This window comes from Salvelinus namaycush, chromosome 23 (assembly GCF_016432855.1).
Source record: "Salvelinus namaycush isolate Seneca chromosome 23, SaNama_1.0, whole genome shotgun sequence".
NCBI lineage: Eukaryota > Metazoa > Chordata > Actinopteri > Salmoniformes > Salmonidae > Salvelinus > Salvelinus namaycush.
This window is the reverse complement of record NC_052329.1, coordinates 23,070,223-23,094,133: the sequence shown is the minus strand read 5'-3', so window position 1 is coordinate 23,094,133 and position 23,911 is coordinate 23,070,223. Positions and strand designations below refer to the sequence as shown.

Here is a 23,911-nt window from a genome sequence, read left to right as displayed (position 1 = left end):
ATGTGTGACAGGATAGTGCACCTGTGTCGCCGGCGCAGTGATGGGGCTTTTGTGATCCTGAAGGAGATCCCAGTAGAGCAGATGTCCCGTGATGAACGCCTTGCTGCCCAGAACGAGTGCCAGGTGCTGAAGCTGCTCAACCACCCCAACATCATAGAGTACTATGAGAACTTCCTGGAGGACAAGGCTCTGATGATTGCTATGGAATATGCACCAGGTACTATCACATTACCCCCCCATATCACATAAGGTACTGTTACAAATCCCTTTGGCTCTACAGTCTAGGGGGGATGGCAACAAGACCCGTAACATAACTCATGCAAATTATAACAGTGAAAAAGTAACAGCGAGAACAAATAACCACAGACAACTTAAAATCTACCGTCAAACACTCATGGTTTATTTGTAAACACACGGTAATGGGGAGCGGGAAAAGGGGCTGAGCTGGACCCAAGGAAAGAAATAATAAGCATTCAAAAACACCCCTAAGCTAGTCTACCTGCTTCAACAACAGCTAGCTAACTAACCAAAAATACAGATGTGGTGGTCCGCCCAGTTCTAACTAGTGTATTTAGACAAAGTTTACCTACGGGTAGTGTATGCCCATGGGCAACTTTTCTTGGTACCCCCTTTCCCACCATCAAACAAACACCATAACCAAAACTCACAGGGTAATGGACAAAGTGACATGTAGTTGCAAACACAAGCGCTCTACAGAGAGATTGCATGACAGAGAGATTGAGCTCTAGAGAAAACAACTGAATGGGGTTTTAAACCAGGGGAAAGGGGATGTGATTGGGTAATGGAAACAGGAGGAGGTGTGTCTTCTGATTGGTGACTGATTGGGGAATGATGATTGCCACCTGTGAGGGGAGAATGAGAGAAAAGAAACACACAGGATACACACACACAGAATACCTGTATCCGTAACAGGTACATAGAAAGTCTGACACTGTAACATAGGGTGTCAAATATGTTTTGCTTGTCAGACGTTCCCCATGAGATCTTATTCAGTCTCATCAGATGTCAGTCCCTGTTGGAGCGCTTCAGGAGATATATGATAAAGGGCACAGCATTATGTTACAAAACTCTGGGTGGCCTGAGAGCATGATCTATTCTACTGTAGCTGTATTATATTCCTGCTTTCTTACTGTAGGTGGAACCCTAGCCGACTACATTCAGAAGCGCTGTAACTCCCTGCTGGATGAGGACACCATCCTGCACTTCTTTGTCCAAATTCTGCTGGCCCTGTACCACGTGCACAATAAGCTCATCCTACACCGCGACCTGAAGACCCAGAACATTCTGCTTGACAAGCATCAAATGATCGTCAAAATAGGCGACTTTGGAATCTCCAAAATCCTAGTCAGCAAGAGCAAAGCCTACACTGTGAGTGGATATGACGTAGCATTGGTCACCTGACTACATAGTAATGGCCAAATGCGTACTCTGATGAAATGCATAGTCATAGGCAGCATTGGCAGTAGAGTTTATCTTTTGTTTTTGTTTTATTTCCATTCAGGTGGTGGGGACCCCATGCTACATCTCTCCAGAGCTGTGTGAGGGGAAGCCCTACAACCAGAAGAGTGATATCTGGGCCCTGGGCTGTGTTCTATATGAGCTAGCCAGCCTCAAGAGAGCTTTCGAGGCTGCTGTACACATTCTTTTCAAATACACTTCATACATTGTCATTCCAATTTCATAACCTGTTTTTGCACTTTGGAATTATGTGTCAATAGATCCAGAAATGATTAACTTGCAATGCTATATCTCACATTACTTTGAAGCTTTTATCTTTCTATCTCCATGCAAAATGTATTCCAATTTGTGGGATGATGCCTAAAGTTTACTGGTCCAAAAGTAAACCCATAAAAAATCAACACATTAGCATAGTTTGAAAATGTAACTCCTCTCCTTGGGCTTACTCACTCTTCATTCTTTTACAGAACCTACCTGCCCTAGTGTTGAAGATCATGAGCGGTACCTTTGCCCCAATCTCAGACCGGTACAGTACAGAACTCAGGCAGCTCATCATGAACATGCTCAATCTGGACCCGTCCAAACGCCCACAGCTCAATGAGATCATGGCCCACCCTGTTTGCATCAGACCCCTGCTAAACCTCTACACTGATATAGGCAACGTCAAAATGCGCAGGTAATGAATGCCACAAAAATTTGTATCGCAAATGGAACACTATTCCCTATACATTTCACTATATAGGGAATAGGGTGCCATTTTGGACACAACCAAAGCCTGAAGCTTCTAGTCACCAGACTCATCATAAGAAAACAACATTTATCTAATGTATACATACAGTTGAAGTCAGAAGTTTACATACACCTTAGCCAAATACATTTAAACTCAGTTTTCCACAACTCCTGACATTTAATCCCAGTAAAATTCCCTGTTTTAGGTCAGTTAGGATCACTACTTAATTTTAAGAATGTGAAATGTCAGAATAATAGTAGAGAGAATGATTTATTTCAGCTTTTATTTCTTTCATCACATTCCCAGTGGGTCAGAAGTTTACATACACTCAATTAGTATTTGGTAGCGTTGCCTTTAAATTGTTTAACTTGGGTCAAATGTTTCGAGTAGCCTTCCACAAGCTTCCCACAATAAATTGGGTGAATTTTGGCCCATTCCTCCTGACAGAGCTGGTGTAACTGAGTCAGATTCGTAGGCCTCCTTGCTCGCACACGCTTTTTCAGATCTGCCCACAAGTTTTCTATAGGATTGAGGTCAGGGCTTTGTGATGGCCACTCCAATACCTTGACTTTGTTGTACTTAAGCCATTTTTCCACAACTTTGGAAGTATTCCTGTGGTCATTGTCCATTTGGAAGACCCATTTGCGACCAAGCTTTAACTTCCTGACTGATGTCTTGAGATGTTTCCTCCCTCATGATGCCATCAATTTTGTGAAGTGCACCAGACCCTCCTGCAGCAAAGCACCCTCACAACATGATGCTGCCACCCCTGTGCTTCACGGTTGGGATGGTATTCTTTGGCTTGCAAGCCTCCCCCTTTTTCCTCCAAACAGAAGGATGGTCATTATGGCCAAACAGTTCTATTTTTGTTTCATCAGACCAGAGGACATTTCTCCAAAATGTATGATATTTTTCCCCATGTGCAGTTCCAAACCATAGTCTGGCTTTTTTTATGGCTGTTTTGGAGCAGTGGCTTCTTCCTTGCTGAGCGGCCTTTCAGGCTATGTCAATATAGGACTCGTTTTACTGTGGATATAGATACTTTTGTACCTGTTTCCTCCAGCATCTTCACAAGGTCCTTTGCTGCTGTTCTGGGATTGATTTGCACTTTTCGCACCTAAGTATGTTCATCTCTAGGAGACAGAACGCATCTCCTTCCTAAGCGGTATGACGGCTGTGTGGTCCCATGGTGTTTATACTTGCGCACTATTGTTTGTGCAGACGAACGTGGTACCTTCAGGCATTTGGAAATTGCTCCCAAAGATGAACCAGACTTGTGGAGGTCTACAATTTTTTTTCTGAGGTCTTGGCTGATTTCTTTTGATTTTCCCATGATGTCAAGCAAAGAGGCACTGAGTTTGAAGGTAGACCTTGAAATACATCCACAGGTACACCTCCAATTGACTCAAATGATGTCAATTAGCCTATCAGAAGCTTCTAAAGCCATGACATAATTTTCTGGAATTTTCCAAGCTGTTTAAAGGCACAGTCAACTAAGTGTATGTAAACTTCTGACCCACTGGAATTGTGATACAGTGAAATAATCTGTCTGTAAACAATTGTTGGAAAAATTACTTGTGTCATGCACAAAGTAGATGTCCTTACTGACTTGCCAAAACTATAGTTTGTTAACAAGAAATTTGTGGAGTGGTTGAAAAACGAGTTTTAATGACTCCAACCTAAGTGTATGTAAACCTCCGGCTTCAACTGTACATGTACATTACCATTGATGGAAATGTATGTATACAATATTCAAAAGACATTTTGATTTCTGGTCCAGAATTGAGAAACCACTGTCCACCGTACAGTCAGGGGGTCATGGTAGACAAGGAGGGCGAATGACCGGCACAAGGTCCTTCAGAGGTCAGTGACATTCCACCCACATCCATGATTGAACCAGTTCTGTAATAATTAACACCTTTCGTATAATGTTCTGTCTGTACTAGATGGACGGATGGGAACAGGAAAGTTGCACTCCTTCCCCCTGTCATCAGTGTACACATGGGGCAGTGGAATCTCTGCGCCTCTGCGTCTACCCATGCTCAACACAGAGGTGCTGCAGGTGGCCCTGGGACGTACACAGAAGATGGGTGTCACCAAGTCAGGCCGACTCATCACCTGGGAGGTCAGATTGGGTTTCTTGATCCCCTTATCCCTTCTCTGTCTGAATGAGGCTTGCCAACCTCAGTTATGGCTTCATATATCAATATTTACCTTAACCAACAAGCTACTAGCTGCCTCTTTAATATCTTCAGATTATGCATTAGAATGGTTAAAGGATGATAAGATAAAGGATTTGTTTTCAAAACAATATGAGAGTCTTATCTGTATAGTCTTTAATATCACCAGTATTCACACATTTCCTAACCACGTCCTAATGGTGCTGTGCCAGGCTCCGTCAGTAGGATCTGGTGAGCCCACTCTGCCTGGTGCAGTAGAACAGATGCAGCCACAGTTCATCTCTCGCTTCCTGGAGGGCCAGTCTGGAGTCACCATCAAGTCTGTGTCCTGTGGGGATCTCTTCACCACCTGTATGACAGGTACAGGCCATAATAATGTCTCAAATGGCACCCTATTCCATATATAGTGCCCAAATCTGGAGGGCTCTGGTCAAAAGTAGTGCACTATTTAAGCAATAAGGCACAAGGGGGTGTGGTATACGACCAATATACCACGGCTAAGGGCTGTTCTTAGGCACAATGCATCGCAGAGCCCTTAGCTATATATTGGCCATATACCACAAACCCCAGAGGTGCCTTATTGCTCTTATAAACTGGTTATCAACGTAATTAGAGCAGTAAAAATAAATGTTTTGTCATACCCGTGGTATATAACACGGCTGTCAGCCAATCAGCAGTCAGGGCTCTAACCACCCAGTTTATAAATAGAGAATATGGTGCCATTTGTGATGCAGACCATCTCTCATTGTGTTTCCTGCTGGGGACAACAGCATCCGTGTCAGGTCAGCCTCAGTAGGGGAGCTTCACTATAGGAAATCAATATTTATTCACTGTGTGTTTTTGCTGCTAAGCACACACTCTGACACACACACACACACACACACACACACACACTGCAGTATAGTACTATCATAAAGCACTGGAGCAGCATAGGAATGGAAGCTGCATTTGAACGTGTGGATGTAATCACCTCTTTCACTGCACTTCTGACAAGAGAACATTCATCAGTGTTTGTTCTCCCCTACAGAATGCAATCACCACACTGCTGGCTTGGCGTTTAGGAGGTACACTTTCTCCAACCGGGATACACCATTAGTCATAGTCTTGAGGGAGCTGTCATTAGTCTAATATCAAAAGCAGATGACACAGGATTAAAGAACCTCTGAGCCCAAGCTCTATTTCCTGCTCCCTCGTCACCATTTATCACCGTGGTGGAGCAAGTTAGCATTCCCTTGTTAGGGATTAAAACTCACACGGTTGGCCCAGACTGTGATATAACCACACCCATCAACTCATCGTACCTATAATCTCCTCTATTTATTTTCAATTTGCAGACCGAGGTATTATTATGACATTTGGAAGTGGAAGCAATGGCTGTCTCGGACATGGAAATTTTAATGACGTAACACAGGTAAATGTCAATGATTTTGAGGTTTGTTATAAACATTATTGTGGTCAGTCGTTCCGGTGAAAAAAACGTTATATTATTTCTCTATGTATTAATGCCCAGCCCAAGATTGTAGAGGCCTTACTCGGATACGAGCTGGTCCAGGTGTCATGTGGTGCTTCCCATGTGCTTGCTGTGACCAATGACAGAGAAGTATTCTCCTGGGGAAGAGGAGACAATGGTAAATGAGCAAGTTTATTTTTGGGGTCATCAGTCTCTCTGTGTTTCTTGGTTTATGTCAGCAGTGTCTGTGGGAGAGCTTGGCATTCTAACAGAATGTTCTGCTTTCTTCCCCCTCTGGCAGGTCGCCTGGGGCTGGGCACCCAGGACTCCCACAACTCTCCCCAGCAGGTGTGTGTGCCAGGGAAGTTTGAGGCCCACAGGGTGCTGTGTGGAGTGGATTGCTCCATGGTTATCAGCACCCAGAACAGCATTCTGGCCTGTGGCAGCAACAGGTAAAGTTACCTTCTTTTATAGACTACTAACAACATAATTAACATGATCAGTCATTTGCATGAAAGTGCTGTGAAATTGCACAGGCATTCCACAAAGGTTACTATTAATGTGAGTGATCCTTTTCATTAACAACTCACTAAAAAGCAGAGCTCACATTAAAGGTGAAACATGCCCTTGATTTCCACTGCACCAACACCCTGCTTGCTTAAGCACTGACATACTGTAGCTCTTCATGTACATGCTTTGTTGTGTTAAACTAATGCATGGATGTATAGAGGTGGTGTATGACATTATCTTCTGGGCCAATATCCAGTGAGGCAGCATTATCTTACAGTGACAAACACTCTCTGATAGTTAACCCATCCACCAGAAATCCTTGTGGGCAGGAAGCAGGGTTCTATTACAGCAAGGGTAAGGAGAATGAGCACAGTGCTATCAGACCTGGGTTCAAATACTATTTAAAATACTTGATCTGTGCTTGATTGAGTTTTCCTGGTTTAATGGAGCAATATAATATTCTCAAAACTGAAAACCTTGCCTATCTGCCACTACAGACAGGATAAAGCGAACGCTCATAGTATTTGAAAGATTTCAAATAGTATTTGAATCCAGGTCTGAGTGCTATAGCAGGGAAGTGTATTTGTATTTATTATGGATCCACATCAGCTACTCTTCCTGGGGTCCAGCAAAATTAAGGCAGTTATACATTTTAAAAACATGACATACTGTAAGGTTCTGCTTTTCCTTTCTTAGTCAACCTTGTGTTCTTTTTCTTTGTGTTCTTGAACATAGCCCTGTTTCTTTGTGTTTTGGAACGTAGCCCTGTCTTTCATTTTTGTTCATTGTTTTCAACTGTGTTCGTTTCTCACCTGGTCTCAACTCCCTATTTACTTCAGTTCTTTCTGTTTGTATGGTTGTGAGGTATTGTTTGTTTTTGACTGCCTACCTGTGTTTGACCATTGCCTGCGACCACGATTCCTGCCAACTGCGAAGGCTTAATAAACATCTTCTGTGCGTGAATCTGCACCTTTTTCTCCCTGAGTATTCTCACCTAAATATGGAATGGATTCAGCGGAGCTACAGCGGCGCCTAACCCAGCAAGAGGAGCTTATGGAGGAAATGTTCCATCTTCTCTTCCAGCCTATCCCTACACCTCCGACACCAGGTATCGTAACCCATAGCCCTCCTTCGTTCATACCCATGCCTGGAAAATATGACGGTTCACCTGGGAAATGTCAGGGATTTCTGATGCAATGCAGAAATTACATTGAGCACAACCCCACTAACTTCGCCAATGACAAGAGCAGGGTGGATTTTGTTGTCTCTACTCACAGGCAAAGCCTTGGATTGGGCCACCGCCATATGGACTGCCAACAGCACAGAACTCGGATCCGAGACCCATTTCCACACCTTCAAAGAGGTATTCAATCACTCTCCCTCCGGTCGTCCTATAGGAGACCTCCTCATAGAACTTCAACAAGGACGCAATTCAGCTGCCGAGTATGTCCTCGAAGTTCCGCACCATGGCTGCAACGAGTGGATGTAATGAGGCTGCTTTACTTACTGTCTACCGAAGAGGGCTCAACAGGTAACATCAGGTGGAGCTGGCCTGTAGAGGTGACCTTCAGGATTTAAATCAATATATTCGTATCTCCATCGACCACCTCATCGCCGACCGCCGAAGAACTCTACCACCCAGAAACCCGAAATCTTCTCTTTCCATGATTCCGTCATCCCGTCCGAGTCTTCCAGAGCCCATGCAGTTGGGCCATGCTCCTCTCCCGTGTATCAAACGTCAAAAGCGAATCCAAGAAGGGCTCTGCCTATACTGTGGAGGGAAAGATCATCTACTCAGCCATTGACCTGTTCGCCCCCTCACGGAGAGATCCGGTTCCCCCCGCTGCCATGCAGGTAGGCATGTCCTTATTTCTAAATATCTCCCAGAAGCAATTCTCCGTCCCAGTATTGATAACCGTGAAGTGGGTTACCAAGTATGTAGAAGGCTTGATAGATTCGGGAGCAGCAGGTAATTTGATCGATCACCAGCTAGTTCAAGAGCTTGACATTGATCTAACACCTGTCACCCCTCCCTTAAGGATTAACACCCTGGACGGGGAGCCATTGGGCACAGGCTTCATCACGCACCTGACACAGAGCGTCACCCTCCACACCGAAACCATTCAACTCATGGCACTCTCATCCCCCAAACATCCACTCATTCTCGGAGACCCCTGGCTTTGTCGTCACGACCCTGCCATCTCGTGGCAACAAGGTGAACTACTGTCCTGGTCTTTTACCTGCTTCTCCAGTTGTCTCCGCCTACCCTGCAGAGCCATCACCATTGAGGACTCTGCCTTGGCAGTGCCACCCACCATACCATCTGAATACGGCCAGTACAGCAATGTCTTCAGCAAAATCAAGGCCTCCACTCTGCCACCATATCGCCCAGGAGACTGTGCTATTGACTTACTCCCTGGAGTGTCCCCACCGAAGGGCCGTGTTTACCCCCTATCTGATGAGGCAACGGAGAACTACATTGATGAATCACTCAAACGGTTTCATCCGTCCTTCTTCCCCGGCTGCATCCAGCTTCTTCTTCGTTGGAAAAAAGGATGGTGGTCTCCATCCGTGTATTGATTATCGTTCCCTGAATGACGCACGGTCAAGAACCGTTTCCCTCTTCCTCTGATCCCAGCGACCCTTGAACAAGTCGACCTGCGAAGTGCATATAACCTTGTCCGTATACGTGAAGGCGACGACTGGAAGACGACCTTTATCACCGCTAGAGGGCACTACGAATACCTGGTCGTGCTCTACGGCCTTACGAACGCCCCCGCCATCTTCCAATCCTTTATGAACAAGGTTTTCCAGGATACGATCAACCGCTTTCTCATCGTCTACATTGATGACATCCTGATTTACTACCTGAAGGAACACATACAGCATGTGCAAAAGGCTCCTTGAACATAACCTTTATGTGAAGACAAGAGTGCCTTCCATGTAACCCCTGTAAACATCCTCGGCTTTGTACTGACACCTGGAAGGGTCAGCATGGATGAGAACAAGGTCACCGCCGTCAATAACTGGCCCAAACCCACCACCGTTAAGGAACTCCAACGTTTCATTGGGTTCTCCAACTTCTATCGCCGGTTCATTCGGAACTTCAGTTCTACGGACGCTCCCATCACTGCCCTTACCAGGTAAGGTTCTGCTTTTCTTTTCTTAGTCAACCTTGTGTATTTTCTTTGTGTTCTGGAACGTAGCCCTGTCTTTCATTGTTTTCACCGGTGTTCGTTTCTCACCTGGTCTCATCAGCTCCCTATTTTCTTCAGTTCTTTCTGTTTGTATGGTTGTGAGGTATTGTTTGTTTTTTGACTGCCTACCTGTGTTTGACCATTGCCTGCGACCACGATTCCTGCCTTCTGCGAAGGCTTAATAAACATCTTCTGTGCGTGAATCCACACCTTTTTCTCAGAGTATTCATTACACATATATTCATAACAGATCTCACAACATATTAAGTGAGTTCCCTCAAGCCTCTACTCTACTAACACATGTCTACAACACAAAATCTGTGTGTATAATGCGTATGTTATTGTGTGTTTTGTATGCATGTGTTTGTGTTGCTTCACAGTCCCCACTGTTCCATAAGGTGTATTTTAATCTGTTTTTTAAAAACCGAATTTTACTACTGGCACAAGTTACTTGATGTGGAATAGAGTTCCATGTAGTCTTGGCTTTATGTAGTACTGTGCGCCTCCCATAGTCTGTTCTGGACTTGGGAACTGTGAAGAGACCTCTGACATGGTTTGTGGGGTATGCATGGGTGTCCGAGCTGGGGGCTATTAGTTCAATCAATCAATCAAGTTTATTTTATATAGCCCTTCGTACATCAGCTAATATCTCGAAGTGCTGTACAGAAACCCAGCCTAAAACCCCAAACAGCTAGTAATGCAGGTGTAGAAGCAAGGTGGCTAGGAAAAACTCCCTAGTTTAGTTCAGATCAATTAAAAAAAAAAAAAATGTCACTTGGGAACTGTGAAGAGACCTCTGACATGGTTTGTGGGGTATGCATGGGTGTCCGAGCTGGGGGCTCGGAGGGGCTCGGACACCCACACATGGTTAGCAGATGTTAATGTGTGTCACGCCCTGACCTTAGTATTCTATGTTTTCTGTATTATTTTGGTCAGGGTGTGACGAGGGTGGATATGATTGTTTTGTATTGTCTAGGTGTGTGTGTGTGTGTGTGTGTGTGTAGTCTAGGCATATGTAGGTCTATGGTGGCCTAGATTGGTTCCCAATCAGAGGCAGCTGTTTATCGTTGTCTCTGATTGGGGATCCTATTTAGGTTGCCATTTTCCAGTTTGGTTTGTGGGTTATTGTCTATGTGATGTTGCATGTCTGCACTCGTGTCATTTAGCGTTCACGTTCGTTTTGTTATTTTGTATAGTTTGTTCAGTCTTCTTCGTTATTAAAAAGAAGATTTATTATCATCACGCTGCGCCTTGGTCTCCTCACTACGACGATCGTGACAATGCGAGTGTAGCGAAATGCTTGTGCTTCATTCAGTAATATCTAACAATTTCATAACAATTACCTTATACACACAAGTGTAAAGGAATATGTACATAAAAATATATGGATGAGCGATGGCCGAACACCATAGGCAAGATGCAGTAGATGGTATCGAGTACAGTATATACAGTGTACATATGAGATGACTAATGTAGGGTATGTAAACATTATTTAAAGTGGCTAGTGATACATTTATTACATCCAATTTTTAATTATTAAAGTGGCTAGAGATGACCTCGCCTTCTTGATGATAGCGGGGTGAACAGGCAGTGGCTCGGGTGGTTGTCCTTGATGATCTTTTTGTCCTTCCTTTGACATCGGGTGGTGCAGGTCTCCTGGAGGGCAGGTAGTTTGCCCCCGGTGATGCATTGTGCAGACCTCACTACCCTCTGGAGAGCCTTACGGTTGTGGGCAGAGCAGTTGCCATACCAAGTGGTGATACAGCCCGACAGGATGCTCTCGATTGTGCATCTGTAAAAGTTTGAGTTTTTGGTGACAAGCTGAATTTCTTCAGCCTCCTGAGGTTGAAGAGGCGCTGCTGCACCTTCTTCACCACGCTGTCTGTGTGGGTGAACCATTTCAGTTTGTTCGTGATGTGTATGCCGAGGAACTTAACTTTCCACCTTCTCCATTACTGTCCCATCGATGTGGATAGGGGGCTGCTCCCTCTGCTGTTTCCTGAAGTCCACGATCATCTCCTTTGTTTTGTTGACATTGAGTGTGAGGTTATTTTCCTGACACTACACTCCGAGGGCCCTCACCTCCCTGTAGACCATCTCGTCGTTGTTGGTAATCAAGCCTACCACTGTAGTGTTGTCTGCAAACTTGATGATTGAGTTGGAGCCCTGCACCCTTGTGGGGCCCCAGTGTTGAGGATCAGCGGGGTGGAGATGTTGTTTCCAACCCTCACCACCTGGGGGCGGCCCGTCAGGAAGTCCAGGACCCAGTTGCACAGGGCGGGGTCGAGACCCAGAGTCTCGAGCTTATTGACGAGTTTAGAGGGTACTATGGTGTTAAATGCTGAGCTGTAGTCGATGAACAGCATTCTTACATAGGTATTCCTCTTGTCCAGATGGGTTAGGGCAGTGTGATTGCGTGGTCTGTGGACCTATTGGGGCGGTAAGCAAATTGGAGTGGGTCTAGGGTGTCAGGTAGGGTGGAGGTGATATGGTCCTTGACTAGTCTCTCAAAGCACTTCATGATGACGGAAGTGAGTGCTACGGGGCGATAGTCATTTAGCTCAGTTACCTTAGCTTTCTTGGGAACAGGAACAATGGTGGCCCTCTTGAAGCATGTGGGAACAGCAGACTGGGATAAGGATTGATTGAATATGTCCGTAAACACACCAGCAAACTGGTCTGCGCATGCTTTGAGGATGTGGCTGGTGATGCCGTCTGGGCCGGCACGTTTAAATGTTTTATTCACATTGGCTACAGTTAAGGAGGGCCCGCAGGTTTTGGTAGCGGGCCGTGTCAGTGGCACTGTTTTGTCCTCAAAGCGAGCAAAGAAGTTGTTTAGTTTGTCTGGGAGCAAGACATCGTGGTCCGCGATGGGGCTAGTCTTCTTTTTGTAGTCTGTGATTGACTGTAGACCAGGGGTGTCAAAGTCAAATGGACGGAGGGCCAAATAAAAAATTTAGCTACAAGCCGAGGGCCGGACTGTTCGAATGTTCATTGAAAAATTTTTAAATGACGCATATAGTCTAGTGAACCTAATTGAACCTACTGAAAACCTAACAAATATATTCCAATATGATCAGATAAATAAAGCAATATTTTCTTATGGCTCTGTCAGTAATCTTTAATTTTCAACAGACACAAAAGACAAATTTCCTTTATATAAAAATCCCCATAACATGAACATTAAATGAAAGAAACCGGTATTCAAGGCACCATCAGTAGCCTATATTTTCTATTTTAGCAAAAGTGGGCTAAATTTACTTCAAAGAAAAAAACAATAATAGCAATTTTCTATCATCCACTCAACTGAAATATTTTTAAAATATAATTGGATTGAAATACAATAAAATAAAGTGCAAAAATCTATTAATCAAAAACAACACTTTGTTTAAGGAGAAGTAACATGCAGTGAAAACAAATATTAAACTTTAACTTTTAAACTTGAACTGAGTAAAAACTCTAAATATGTGATTGCACAGTAATGTTCACTTGTTTGAGGTTGAGGGTGATACTTGGTGGTGTCCCATCTTTTCCACAAGTTCATCAATGTTCGGGGTAAGGCTCTGAGCTGAGGAAATCCTCAGAATTGAGTGGAGGTGTTCAGCAGTAAGTCGACTTCTGTGTGATGTTTTGTTCAGGTTCATCAAAGAAAACAGTTGTTCACACAGGTATGTGCTGCCAAACATAGACAACGTTTGAGCAGCCTGGATGCGCAGCTGGGGCATTGTGTCGGGGAGGAAACGGGCGAACTCCGCAGCACCCACTGCCGCATATTTTGCCCTCAGTGCATCATTGCATTGGAGGTCAATCAACTCCATTTGGAGGTTTGGTGGTGAGCTTTCCACGTCAACAGCAAATGGGTTACCGAGCAGTTCCAACCTGCTTTTTTGTGCTTCAAAGTCAGCAAATCGGCGTCGAAAGTCAGCGGCAAGCATACCTATTTTATCAGCCAACTGTGCGCTCGGGAACGCACTGGTAGAGAGCTTCTCTTTCATGGTCTGGCAGCTGGGAAAGTGGCTCAAATTTTCTTTCCGCATCTGCGTCTCCCACAGAGTCAGTTTGGTTTTAAATGCCTTCACTGTACTGTACATATCAGAGATGACATGATCCCGACCCTGCAGCTGCAAGTTCATTGCATTCAGATGACTCGTAATGTCACACAGAAAAGCCATTTCACACAGAAACATTTCGTCTCGGAGTTGTGTTGTCTTTCCCTTTGCTGTCCAAGAACAGACAAATCTCCTCACGAAGCTCGAAACATCTTTGAAGCACCTTTCCCTGGCTTAGCCATCGCACCTCTGTGTGATAAGGCAAATCACCATGCTCCGTTTCTAACTCCGTCAGAAATGCCTTGAACTGGCGGTGATTCAAACCTTTGGCTCTGATAAAGTTAACTGTGCGCGTGATGATGCTCATTACATGCTCCATTTTCAAGGCTTTACCGCACAACGCTTCCTGGTGTATGATACAATGATAAGCTGTCAGCTCACCTGTCGCGTTTTCCTCTTGCATCTTTTCCCGTATCTTCGCCACCAGTCCGCTCCTGTGTCCACACATCGCAGGTGCTCCGTCGGTTGTCAAACCCACGAGTTTTTCCCAAGGCAGCTCCATCTCATTTACACATCTTGACACCTCTTCATACAAATCATGCCCCGTAGTTGTGCCATGCATAGGACGTAAAGCCAAAAACTCCTCTGTCACGCTTAGGCTGGAGTCCACTCCGCGGATGAAAATTGACAACTGGGCAATGTCAGAAATGTCGGTGCTCTCATCCACAGCCAAGGAATATGCAATGAAATCTTTTCCCTTTTTCACAAGCTGCTCTTTTAGATTGATGGACAACTGGTCTACTCTCTCGGCAATGGTGTTTCTGCTCAGACTCACATTTAAAAAGAGTTGCCTTTTTTCTGGGCAAACTTCGTCACAAACTTTAATCATGCAGTTTTTGATGAAATCCCCCTCCGTAAATGGCCGGGCTGATTTAGCGATCTCTTCTGCCAAAATAAAACTGGCCTTGACAGCAGCCTGGCCTTGTGATTTGGCTTTTTTGAACAGAGCCTGTCGAGATTTGAGGCCTCGTTTTAATTCCTCTGCCTTTTGTAGCCTTTGTTCCATGTCCATATTCTTGTTTTTGTCCGCGTGTTTCGTTTCATAATGTCGTCTCAGATTATACTCTTTCAGTACCGCCACACTTTCTCCACACAGAAGACACACAGGTTTTCCAGCTACCTCCGTGAACATATACTCCGACTCCCACCTTGTTTGAAACCCCCGGTTCTCAGTGTCCACCTTCCGTTTTGCCATTTTTGATGGGTATCTGAAAGTTAATTTTACTGTGATGCTGACGACTGCTGTGCCAATAAATATTGAAATGAAGCAGCCTACTGCTCGGTGCGTCACCGTTGCATTGTGGGAAATGTAGTATTGGTGCGTGTAAAAGATCTGCGGGCTGCCGGCTTGCTGCGGTCTGCGGGCCGGTTCTAATAATAAATCAAGATCATCCCAGGGGCCGTAAAAAACCTTCTCGCGGGCCGGATGTGGCCCGCGGGCCTTGACTCTGACATATGTGCTGTAGACCCTGCCACATACAGTGGGGCAAAAAAGTATTTAGTCAGCCACCAATTGTGCAAGTTCTCCCACTTAAAAAGATGAGAGAGGCCTGTCGTTTTCATCATAGGTACACTTCAACTATGACAGACAAAATGAGAAAATAAAATCCAGAAAATCACATTGTAGGATTTTTTATTAATTTATTTGCAAATTATGGTGGAAAATAAGTATTTGGTCACCTACAAACAAGCAAGATTTCTGGCTCTCACAGACCTGTAACTTCTTCTTTAAGAGGCTCCTCTGTCCTCCACTCGTTACCTGTATTAATGGCACCTGTTTGAACTTGTTATCAGTATAAAAGACACCTGTCCACAACCTCAAACAGTCACACTCCAAACTCCACTATGGCCAAGACCAAAGAGCTGTCAAAGGACACCAGAAACAAAATTGTAGACCTGCACCAGGCTGGGAAGACTGAATCTGCAATAGGTAAGCAGCTTGGTTTGAAGAAATCAACTGTGGGAGCAATTATTAGGAAATGGAAGACATACAAGACCACTGATAATCTCCCTCGAACTGGGGCTCCACGCAAGATCTCACCCCGTGGGGTCAAAATGATCACAAGAACGGTGAGCAAAATCCCAGAACCACACGGGGGGACCTAGTGAATGACCTGCAGAGAGCTGGGACCAAAGTAACAAAGCCTACCATCAGTAACACACTACGCCGCCAGGGACTCAAATCCTGCAGTGCCAGACGTGTCCCCCTGCTTAAGCCAGTACATGTCCAGGCCCGTCTGAAGTTTGCTAGAGAGCATTTGGATGATCCAGAAGAAGATTGGGAGAATGTCATATGGTCAGATGAAACCAAAATAGAATTTTTTGGTAAAAACTCAACTCGTCGTGTTTGGAGGACAAAGAATGCTGAGTTGCATCCAAAGAACACCATACCTACTGTGAAGCATGGGGGTGGAAACATCATGCTTTGGGGCTGTTTTTCGGCAAAGGGACCAGTACGACTGATCCGTGTAAAGGAAAGAATGAATGGGGCCATGTATCGTGAGATTTTGAGTGAAAACCTTCTTCCATCAGCAAGGGCATTGAAGATGAAATGTGGCTGGGTCTTTCAGCATGACAATGATCCCAAACACACCGCCCGGGCAACGAAGGAGTGGCTTCGTAAGAAGCATTTCAAGGTCCTGGAGTGGCCTAGCCAGTCTCCAGATCTGAACCCCATAGAAAATCTTTGGAGGGAGTTGAAAGTCCGTGTTGCCCAGCAACAGCCCCAAAACATCACTGCTCTAGAGTATATCTGCATGGAGTAATGGGCCAAAATACCAGCAACAGTGTGTGAAAACCTTGTGAAGACTTACAGAAAACAGTTGACCTCTATCATTGCCAACAAAGGGTATATAACAAAGTATTGAGATGAACTTTTGTTATTGACCAAATACTTATTTTCCACCATAATTTGCAAATAAATTCATTAAAAATCCTACAATGTGATTTTCTGGATTTTTTTTTCTCATTTTGTCTGTCATAGTTGAAGTGTACCTATGATGAAAATTACAGGCCTCTCTCATCTTTTTAAGTGGGAGAACTTGCACAATTGGTGGCTGACTAAATACTTTTTTGCCCCACTGTACCTCTTGTGTCTGAGCCATTGAATTGTGACTCTACTTTGTCTCTATACTGACGCTTAGCTTGTTTGATTGCCTTGCGGAGGGAATAGCTACACTGTTTGTATTCGGTCATGTTTTCGGTCGCCTTGCCCTGATTAAAACTGTAGTTCGCGCCTTCAGTTTTGCGCGAATGCTGCCATCATTCCAAGGTTTCTGGTTGGGGAAGGTTTTAATAGTCGCTGTGGGTGCAACATCACCGATGCACTTGCTAATAAACTCGCTCACCAAATCAGCGTATTCATCAATGTTATTGTCCTACGCTATGCAGAACATATCTCAGTCCACGTGATCGAAGCAATCTTGAAGCGTGGAATCCGATTGGTCGGACCAGCGTTGAACAGACCTGAGCATGGGCGTTTCCTGTTTTAGTTTCTGTCTATAGGCTGGGAGAAACAAAATGGAGTCGTGGTCAGATTTTCCGAAAGTAGGGCGGGGGAGGGCTTTGTATGGGTCGCGGAAGTTAGAAGAACAATGATCCAGGGTTTTGCCAGCCCGGGTCGCGCATTCGATATGCTGATAACATTTAGGGAGCCTTGTTTTCAGATTAGCCCCCAGCTATAATAAATGCAGCCTAAGGATATGTGGTTTCCAGTTTACATAGAGTCCAATGAAGTTCTTTCAGGGCCGTCTGTGTCTGCTTGGGGTTTAATGTGATTATAATCGAAGGGAATTCTCTTGGTAGATAATGCGGTCGGCATTTGATTGTAAGGAATTCTAGTTCAGGTGAACAAAAGGACTTGAGTTCCTGTATGTTGTTATGATCACCACGTCTCGTTAGTCATAAGGCATACACCCCCGCCCTTCTTCTTACCAGAGAGATGTTTGTTTCTGTCGGCGCGATGCGTGAAGAAACCAGGTGGCTATACCGACTCTGATAAAGTATCCCGAGTGAACCATGTTTCCGTGAAACAAAGAACGTTACAATCTCTAATGTCTCACTGGAAGGCAACCTTTGCTCGGATTTCGTCTACCTTGTTGTCAAGAGACTGGCCATTGGCGAGTAGTATACTCGGTAGCGGTGCGCGATGTGCCCGTCTACGGAGCCTGACCAGACCTCTCCGTCTGCCCCTTCTGCGGCGCCGTTGTTTTGGGTCGCCGGCTGGGATCCGATCCATTGTCCTGGGTTGTGGACCAAACAGAGGATCCACTTCGGGAAAGTCGTATTCCTGGTCGTAATGTTGGTGAGTTGACGTTGCTGTTATATCTAATAGTTCCTCCCGGCTGTATGTAATGAAACTTAAGATTTCCTGGGGTAACAATGTAAGAAATAATACATAAAAAAACTAAATACTGCATAGTTTCCTAGGAACGCGAAGCGAGGCGGCCATCTCTGTCGGCGCCTTGCAGATTGTTCAGACAGCTTGTGCATTCAACATGTCAATACCTCTGACAAACAAGTAGTGATGAAGTTAATCTCTCCTCCACTTTGAGCCAGGACAGATTGACATGCATATTATTAATGTTAGCTCTCTTTGTACATCCAAGGGCCAGCCGTGCTGCCTTGTTCTAAGCCAATTGCAATTTTCCTAAGTCCCTCTTTATGGCACTTGACCACACGACTGAACACTAGTCCAGGTGCAACAAAACTAGGGCATGTAGGACCTGCCTTGTTGATAGTGCTGTTATTAAGAATGCAGAGCAGCGCTTTATTATAGACAGACTTCTCCCCATCCTAGCTACTGTTGTATCAATATGTTTTGACCATGACTGTTTACAATCCAGGGTTACTCCAAGCAGTTTAGTCTCAACTTGATTCATTACATGATTTGAATGATTTGTCCCAAATACAATGCTTTTAGTTTTTGAAATGTTTAGGACTAACTTATTCCTTGCCACCCATTCTGAAACTAACTGCAGCTCTTTGTTAAGTGTTGAAGTAATTTCAGTCACTGTGGTAGCTGACGTGTATAGTGTTGAGTCATCCGACTACATAGACACACTGGCTTTACTCAAAGCACGTCGTTAGTAAAAAAAAAAAAGTAAGGGGCCTAGACATCTGCCCTGGAGAATTCCTGATCTACCTGGATTTTATTGGCGAGGCTTCCATTAAATAACACCCTCTGTCTTCTGTTAGACAGGTAATTTTTTATCCACAATATAGTAGGGGGTGTAAAGCCATAACACATACGTTTTTCCAGCAACAGACTATGATCGATAATGTCAAAAGCCGCACTGAAGTCTAACAAAACAAGCCACACAATCTTTTTATCATCCATTTCCCTCAGCCAGTCATTTCTATCAGTGTGCTGAAAGTCTGTCAATTTGTTTATTGTAAAATAGCATTGTATCTGGTCAAACACCATTTTTTGGTTGGTAACAGGCTGATTGGTTGGCTATTTGAGCCAGTAAAGGGGGCTTTACTATTCTTAGGTAGGGGAATAGCTTTTGCTTCCCTCCAGACCCAAGGGCATACACTTTCTAGTAGGCTTAAATTGAAGATATGCCAAATTGGAGTGGCAATATCGTCCACTATTATCCTCTGTAATTTTCCATCCAAGTTGTCAGACCCAAGTTGTCAGACCTAAGTTGTCTATCATTGTTGATAGACAATTTTTTTCACCTCTTCCATACTTACTTTACGGAATTCAAAATTACAATGCTTGTCTTTCATAATTTGGTCACATATACTTGGATGTGTAGTGTCAGCGTTTGTTGCTGGCATGTCATGCCTAAGTTTGCTAATCTTGCCAATGAAAAAAATCAAGTAGTGGGCAATATCAGCGGGTTTTCAATTCAATTTCATGAATGTGTCAAGTGCTGCGTCTGGTTGCTCGCCATTACACACCACAGACCAAGAAATATTCTTCACATCAACAACATAGGAATCACTACAAAACTTATTGTATGATCTCTTATACACAATAAGAGATCGCATTGCCCAGACACATGTGGTTTAGCTACTTCCTGCCCTCTCTCTCTCTCTTACTCACTCCATACGGAATATTTATCTGCCTTGAACACAGAACAAGAAACTCCCCTTCAATTAATTCTTACAGAACATGACACAGCATTTCTTAACTTTTCTCCTTACAATTTTGTAGTGTGATATTGTATAAAACACACTTTAGCTGATAAGGTCAACTGGATCTACTTTACTTTTAAGTTATCAATGTTTCCCTTTTGATACGATTCAAACTTCCTTTAATTAAATGGCCAGAGTAGGAGATTGGCATTTTCTTATATGGCTGTGTTTACACAGGCAGCCCACTTTTGATAGTTTTCCAATAATTGGGTTTGGACCAATCAGATCTTTTGCATGCCAATAATTGGGCAAAAGATCAGAATTAGGCTGCCTGTGTAAATGCAGCACCTTTATCAATTACATTTAAGCCTATACATGTGCTGCCATGAAAACAATTGCGATTCCTATAAATGTGCTTGGTTAGGTTCAACAAGCTGGGGTTGGATAAGATTAATGCTGCAGAGGAGCCAGCCCCCTGTGACCAGATTGAAGAAGTCTACTTATTCAGTCCTGTCCAATCAGCACCTCTGAATGTGGACAAGGTTGTTTACATTGACATTGGAACAGCCCACTCTGTTGCTGTCACAGGTGAAATTATATTTTGTCTTCACCTCGTATGCCTGACATGTCACCATGCAGTTCCTGAACCCATCGTAACTAGAAACCCAAAGTTCCTATAAGCTGCAAGGACGTGACATCCCTGTGTCATGCTTACACAGTAAAACATGTAACTGTATTGTAATACCATTATGTGCTTCTATGTGTCCTGTGACAATACACAATAACAATCTTCACACATTTAATCCCCCTGTTCCATGTGTCCAGAGAAGGGTCAGTGTTTCACATTTGGCAGTAACCAGCATGGTCAGCTGGGCTGTAGCTCCCGCCGGACCAGTCGTGTGCCATACCCGGTGCCGGGCCTTCAGGGCATCACCATGGCAGCCTGTGGGGATGCATTCACTCTGGCAATTGGATCAGGTGAGTAAGAGGCATTGGCAATCAGGGAAGATGCTTTAAGCAGACATTTTCAGTTTATATAAAATATTGGAGAAACGTGATGTCCTCAGTAAACTTAGATAACGCACTTTATTAGAAGAGCTAATTGAACACTGTACCAATCTGTTTCTGTAATGTCTTTTGTAATTGTGCTTTCAGCGACTGCTTTAAGGTCCTTAATATGTTGTAACAGAGGTCTGTTAGACATTTTCCAAAGGGTAGAGTTGTGGAGAATGACACAATACATGTCAGAATGTGTCAATGATCAGCTCGACGTCCCATAGGGAGTTGGCAGGCACAGTCACCTCATTGTTCAGGGCTGTCTTTGATCAGATCTGCTCTCCCAGGGATAGATAGAGCCATTGTGCAGTCAGGAGAGGAGAGGGATAGATGGGAGGAGAAGAGAGGGCTGTCTGTTAAGGATTGTGCAGATTCATGAATCCTGGGGTGTGCTGAAGAATGTAACTATTCTGTTCTCTCTATCTTGGTGTAGAAGGGGAGGTGTATACCTGGGGAAAGGGGGCCCGTGGCCGCCTCGGAAGAAAAGAGGAGGATTCTGGGATACCGAAGGCAGTGCAGCTCGACGAGAGTCACCCGTTCACGGTGACGTCAGTGGCATGTTGTCATGGCAACACTCTGCTGGCAGTGAAACGTAATATTTTACCTACTACCTTTTTTTTAAAGAAAATTATGTGAAATTGCCAGTAGCACATACTGTATGTGGTGAAGTCAAACAGCAATCACTGGGATGAAAGTAAGGTAAAACTTGAAACAAGCTTCTTTAGATGTGGCTGACAGAGATCCATGTTTTTTCCTTGTAGAACAGAAGGTCTGAAAGAGCCTATTTGTTAATAGCTTGGTAATTAGCTAACCCCACAATGCAGATTTTCCCGTGGCTTTCTCCCAGTCAGTCAAATCAGAAGTGAACACCAAGCCCCATGTTTGGCTTTTTGTGTCTCCATTGCCTCAGGGTCTGTAGTAACAGAGGCTCATTAACGGTGGTTGAGGCAATCAGTTGTGCCTTGCTCTCCACAAGCAATAAAATGAACAACAGGGGCCTGCCTCCCTGTCATGCTTAGCTCGTTAGTCATTGGGGAGATGAGCTGGGGTTAGCTCCTTCTATAAACCTGAATGTAACAAACCAGTGTATCTGATAATAGGCATCCTCTGTGCCATGTCCACTAAACCAGGCAGAGGGTTGATTAGGTTGTATGTCTCTATTTACACCAGTAATAATTTAATCACATTTCACTATTACCTTACACTGTACATTCATAATTATTGATTTCAGGTTGTTGCATGCAGTTTATGGATCTTCATGTAATGTGAATAGTTCCCCAACCTCAATAAGATAATGTATTATCCAGCCTGTGATGAATGGTCCCTCATCAGGAATAGAGGACAAGCCAGCAATTCCTCTGCTTTAAAACAATGATGGTTTCCCAAATGGCACCCTATTCGCTTTGTAGTGCACTACTATTGACCAGAACCCAATGGGCTTTGATCAAAAGTACTGCACTATATTGGGAATAGGGTGCCAATTGTGACATAACCAATATCTATTAAAATGACGCATGGAATAAACTAAAGCAACCCTCCCATTACAAATAGATGCAGATTTAGGAAAGATTAAATTGCACTTAAAAATCTCGTCAGTAAGTAAGAGAGACGTCTCTAATCTTTGGAAGAGACCCAAGTCCTGTTGCAGTGTAACTCTGACCTGGCTATGTGGTAGTGACCTGAAATGCAAACACAGCAGCCAGAGTGCCCTCCCACAGGTCATTTCACCCACATTTGACTTCCTTTGGTTTTGTTATTTTATCAATGTATGAGTAGTACATTAATCCAGATACAGTATGACTAAATGCATGGTAGACAATGGCTGTGTGTGGGCATAAGAAACTTTATTGTGTCACCACACCTACTGCATTGTGTCTAAGTGAAGTAATCAAGATGAAAATGTGGGTGTATCGATATCTAAAATACAAGAGTGAAATAATTCAATACCTGTCCTGAAACCTTTTACAAGACTCAGGCCCCTTATAGTATGTAACTGTACACATGCATGCATTGTGTAAGATGGTATATTCTTGCCTGTCTTTAGTGCTAATGTAAGTGATACGTTGATGGCTTCTGATTACTCTTTCTCTTTCTCAGCTTTGCTTGAGGAGCCAGTCCCCAGATGATACAGCTCTGAAAACCATCCCACCACCGTCCACCCCTTCAGTAGCTGTCAGGAGAGAAACAGTGGCACAAGGTGAAGGACTGCTAGCCTCCTCTGAATAACCTCTTCCAGTGGCCTGTCGTTTACTAAGTTGTTGGAGGATTCCTGCACATCTTAGTTTCAGTTGCCCTGTCTCAAGTCAGTTTATATTTTTTAAATATTATGTTTTTCATACAGTATTATGTAAATGGTGGGGCTTTATTAATGGCACAATTTATGGAACAAATGCAAAACAATCCTATTTAGCTTCCTGAGCTTATGTAGCTGGTAGCTAATAGAATGCTTTACCAAAAGTATTGGAGTGAAATTGCAGGAATTGGGGAGCTGTCCTGCTGTAAAGTTTTGTCCTCTCTCAACAGTGAGGTTAGCATAATAAAATACACAGTTCGAGGATGTCTAACTGGTTTGGTAGCTTTATTTACCCAGTATTGAGGTAGATAAAACAATGTGTGTAAAGAAGGAAGGCTGCTCGTTTAGGACTGCCACTACCGTGTGAGCCTACTAACTGAATTGTCAGTCAAATGAAGCAAGCGAGTACGGCACTTCAAATCTTGAGCACGTTATCTGTGTGCTTTTAGGATTAGTCCTTATCAATTGGTTTAGAAAGTTTTTCATTCACAATAACAGATTGTGTGTTTAGTATCATAGTAAGGTACTTTTAGACAACACATGAACAGTGACATTTTCTTTAAGACGGTTGACTATTGTAAATGCATTTCAAGTCACATAGACCTTTCAACCCTCAAGAGTTCAAAGATTGTTTAAGATGTTGTATGTATAAGTGCCACTAACAGCATGGTACAGGTGTGAGAGACACATTAAGAGTCAATATTGGCTCTTCAGCTGTGTGTGTGTCGTAGGCATGAGCCAGTTTGATATGATGTGCTTAATTAGAACCCTTGATGCATCCCAAATGGCACCCTATTCTCTACATAGTGCACTACTTATGGGC

The 23,911-nt window shown here is 43.9% G+C and overlaps 1 protein-coding gene across 1 annotated transcript; it reads left to right on the top strand.

Moving 5' to 3' along the window:
• LOC120018542 (serine/threonine-protein kinase Nek8) lies at window positions 1-23,911 on the top strand. The gene is made up of 14 exons (XM_038961762.1): window positions 1-217; window positions 1,157-1,389; window positions 1,523-1,654; window positions 1,947-2,155; window positions 3,990-4,072; window positions 4,156-4,334; window positions 4,602-4,749; window positions 5,724-5,800; window positions 5,900-6,017; window positions 6,141-6,291; window positions 20,164-20,327; window positions 20,565-20,717; window positions 21,229-21,387; window positions 22,893-23,911. The coding sequence occupies exons 1-14, from the start codon at window positions 1-3 to the stop codon at window positions 22,919-22,921; spliced, it is 2,052 nt and encodes a 683-aa protein (XP_038817690.1). The 3' UTR covers window positions 22,922-23,911.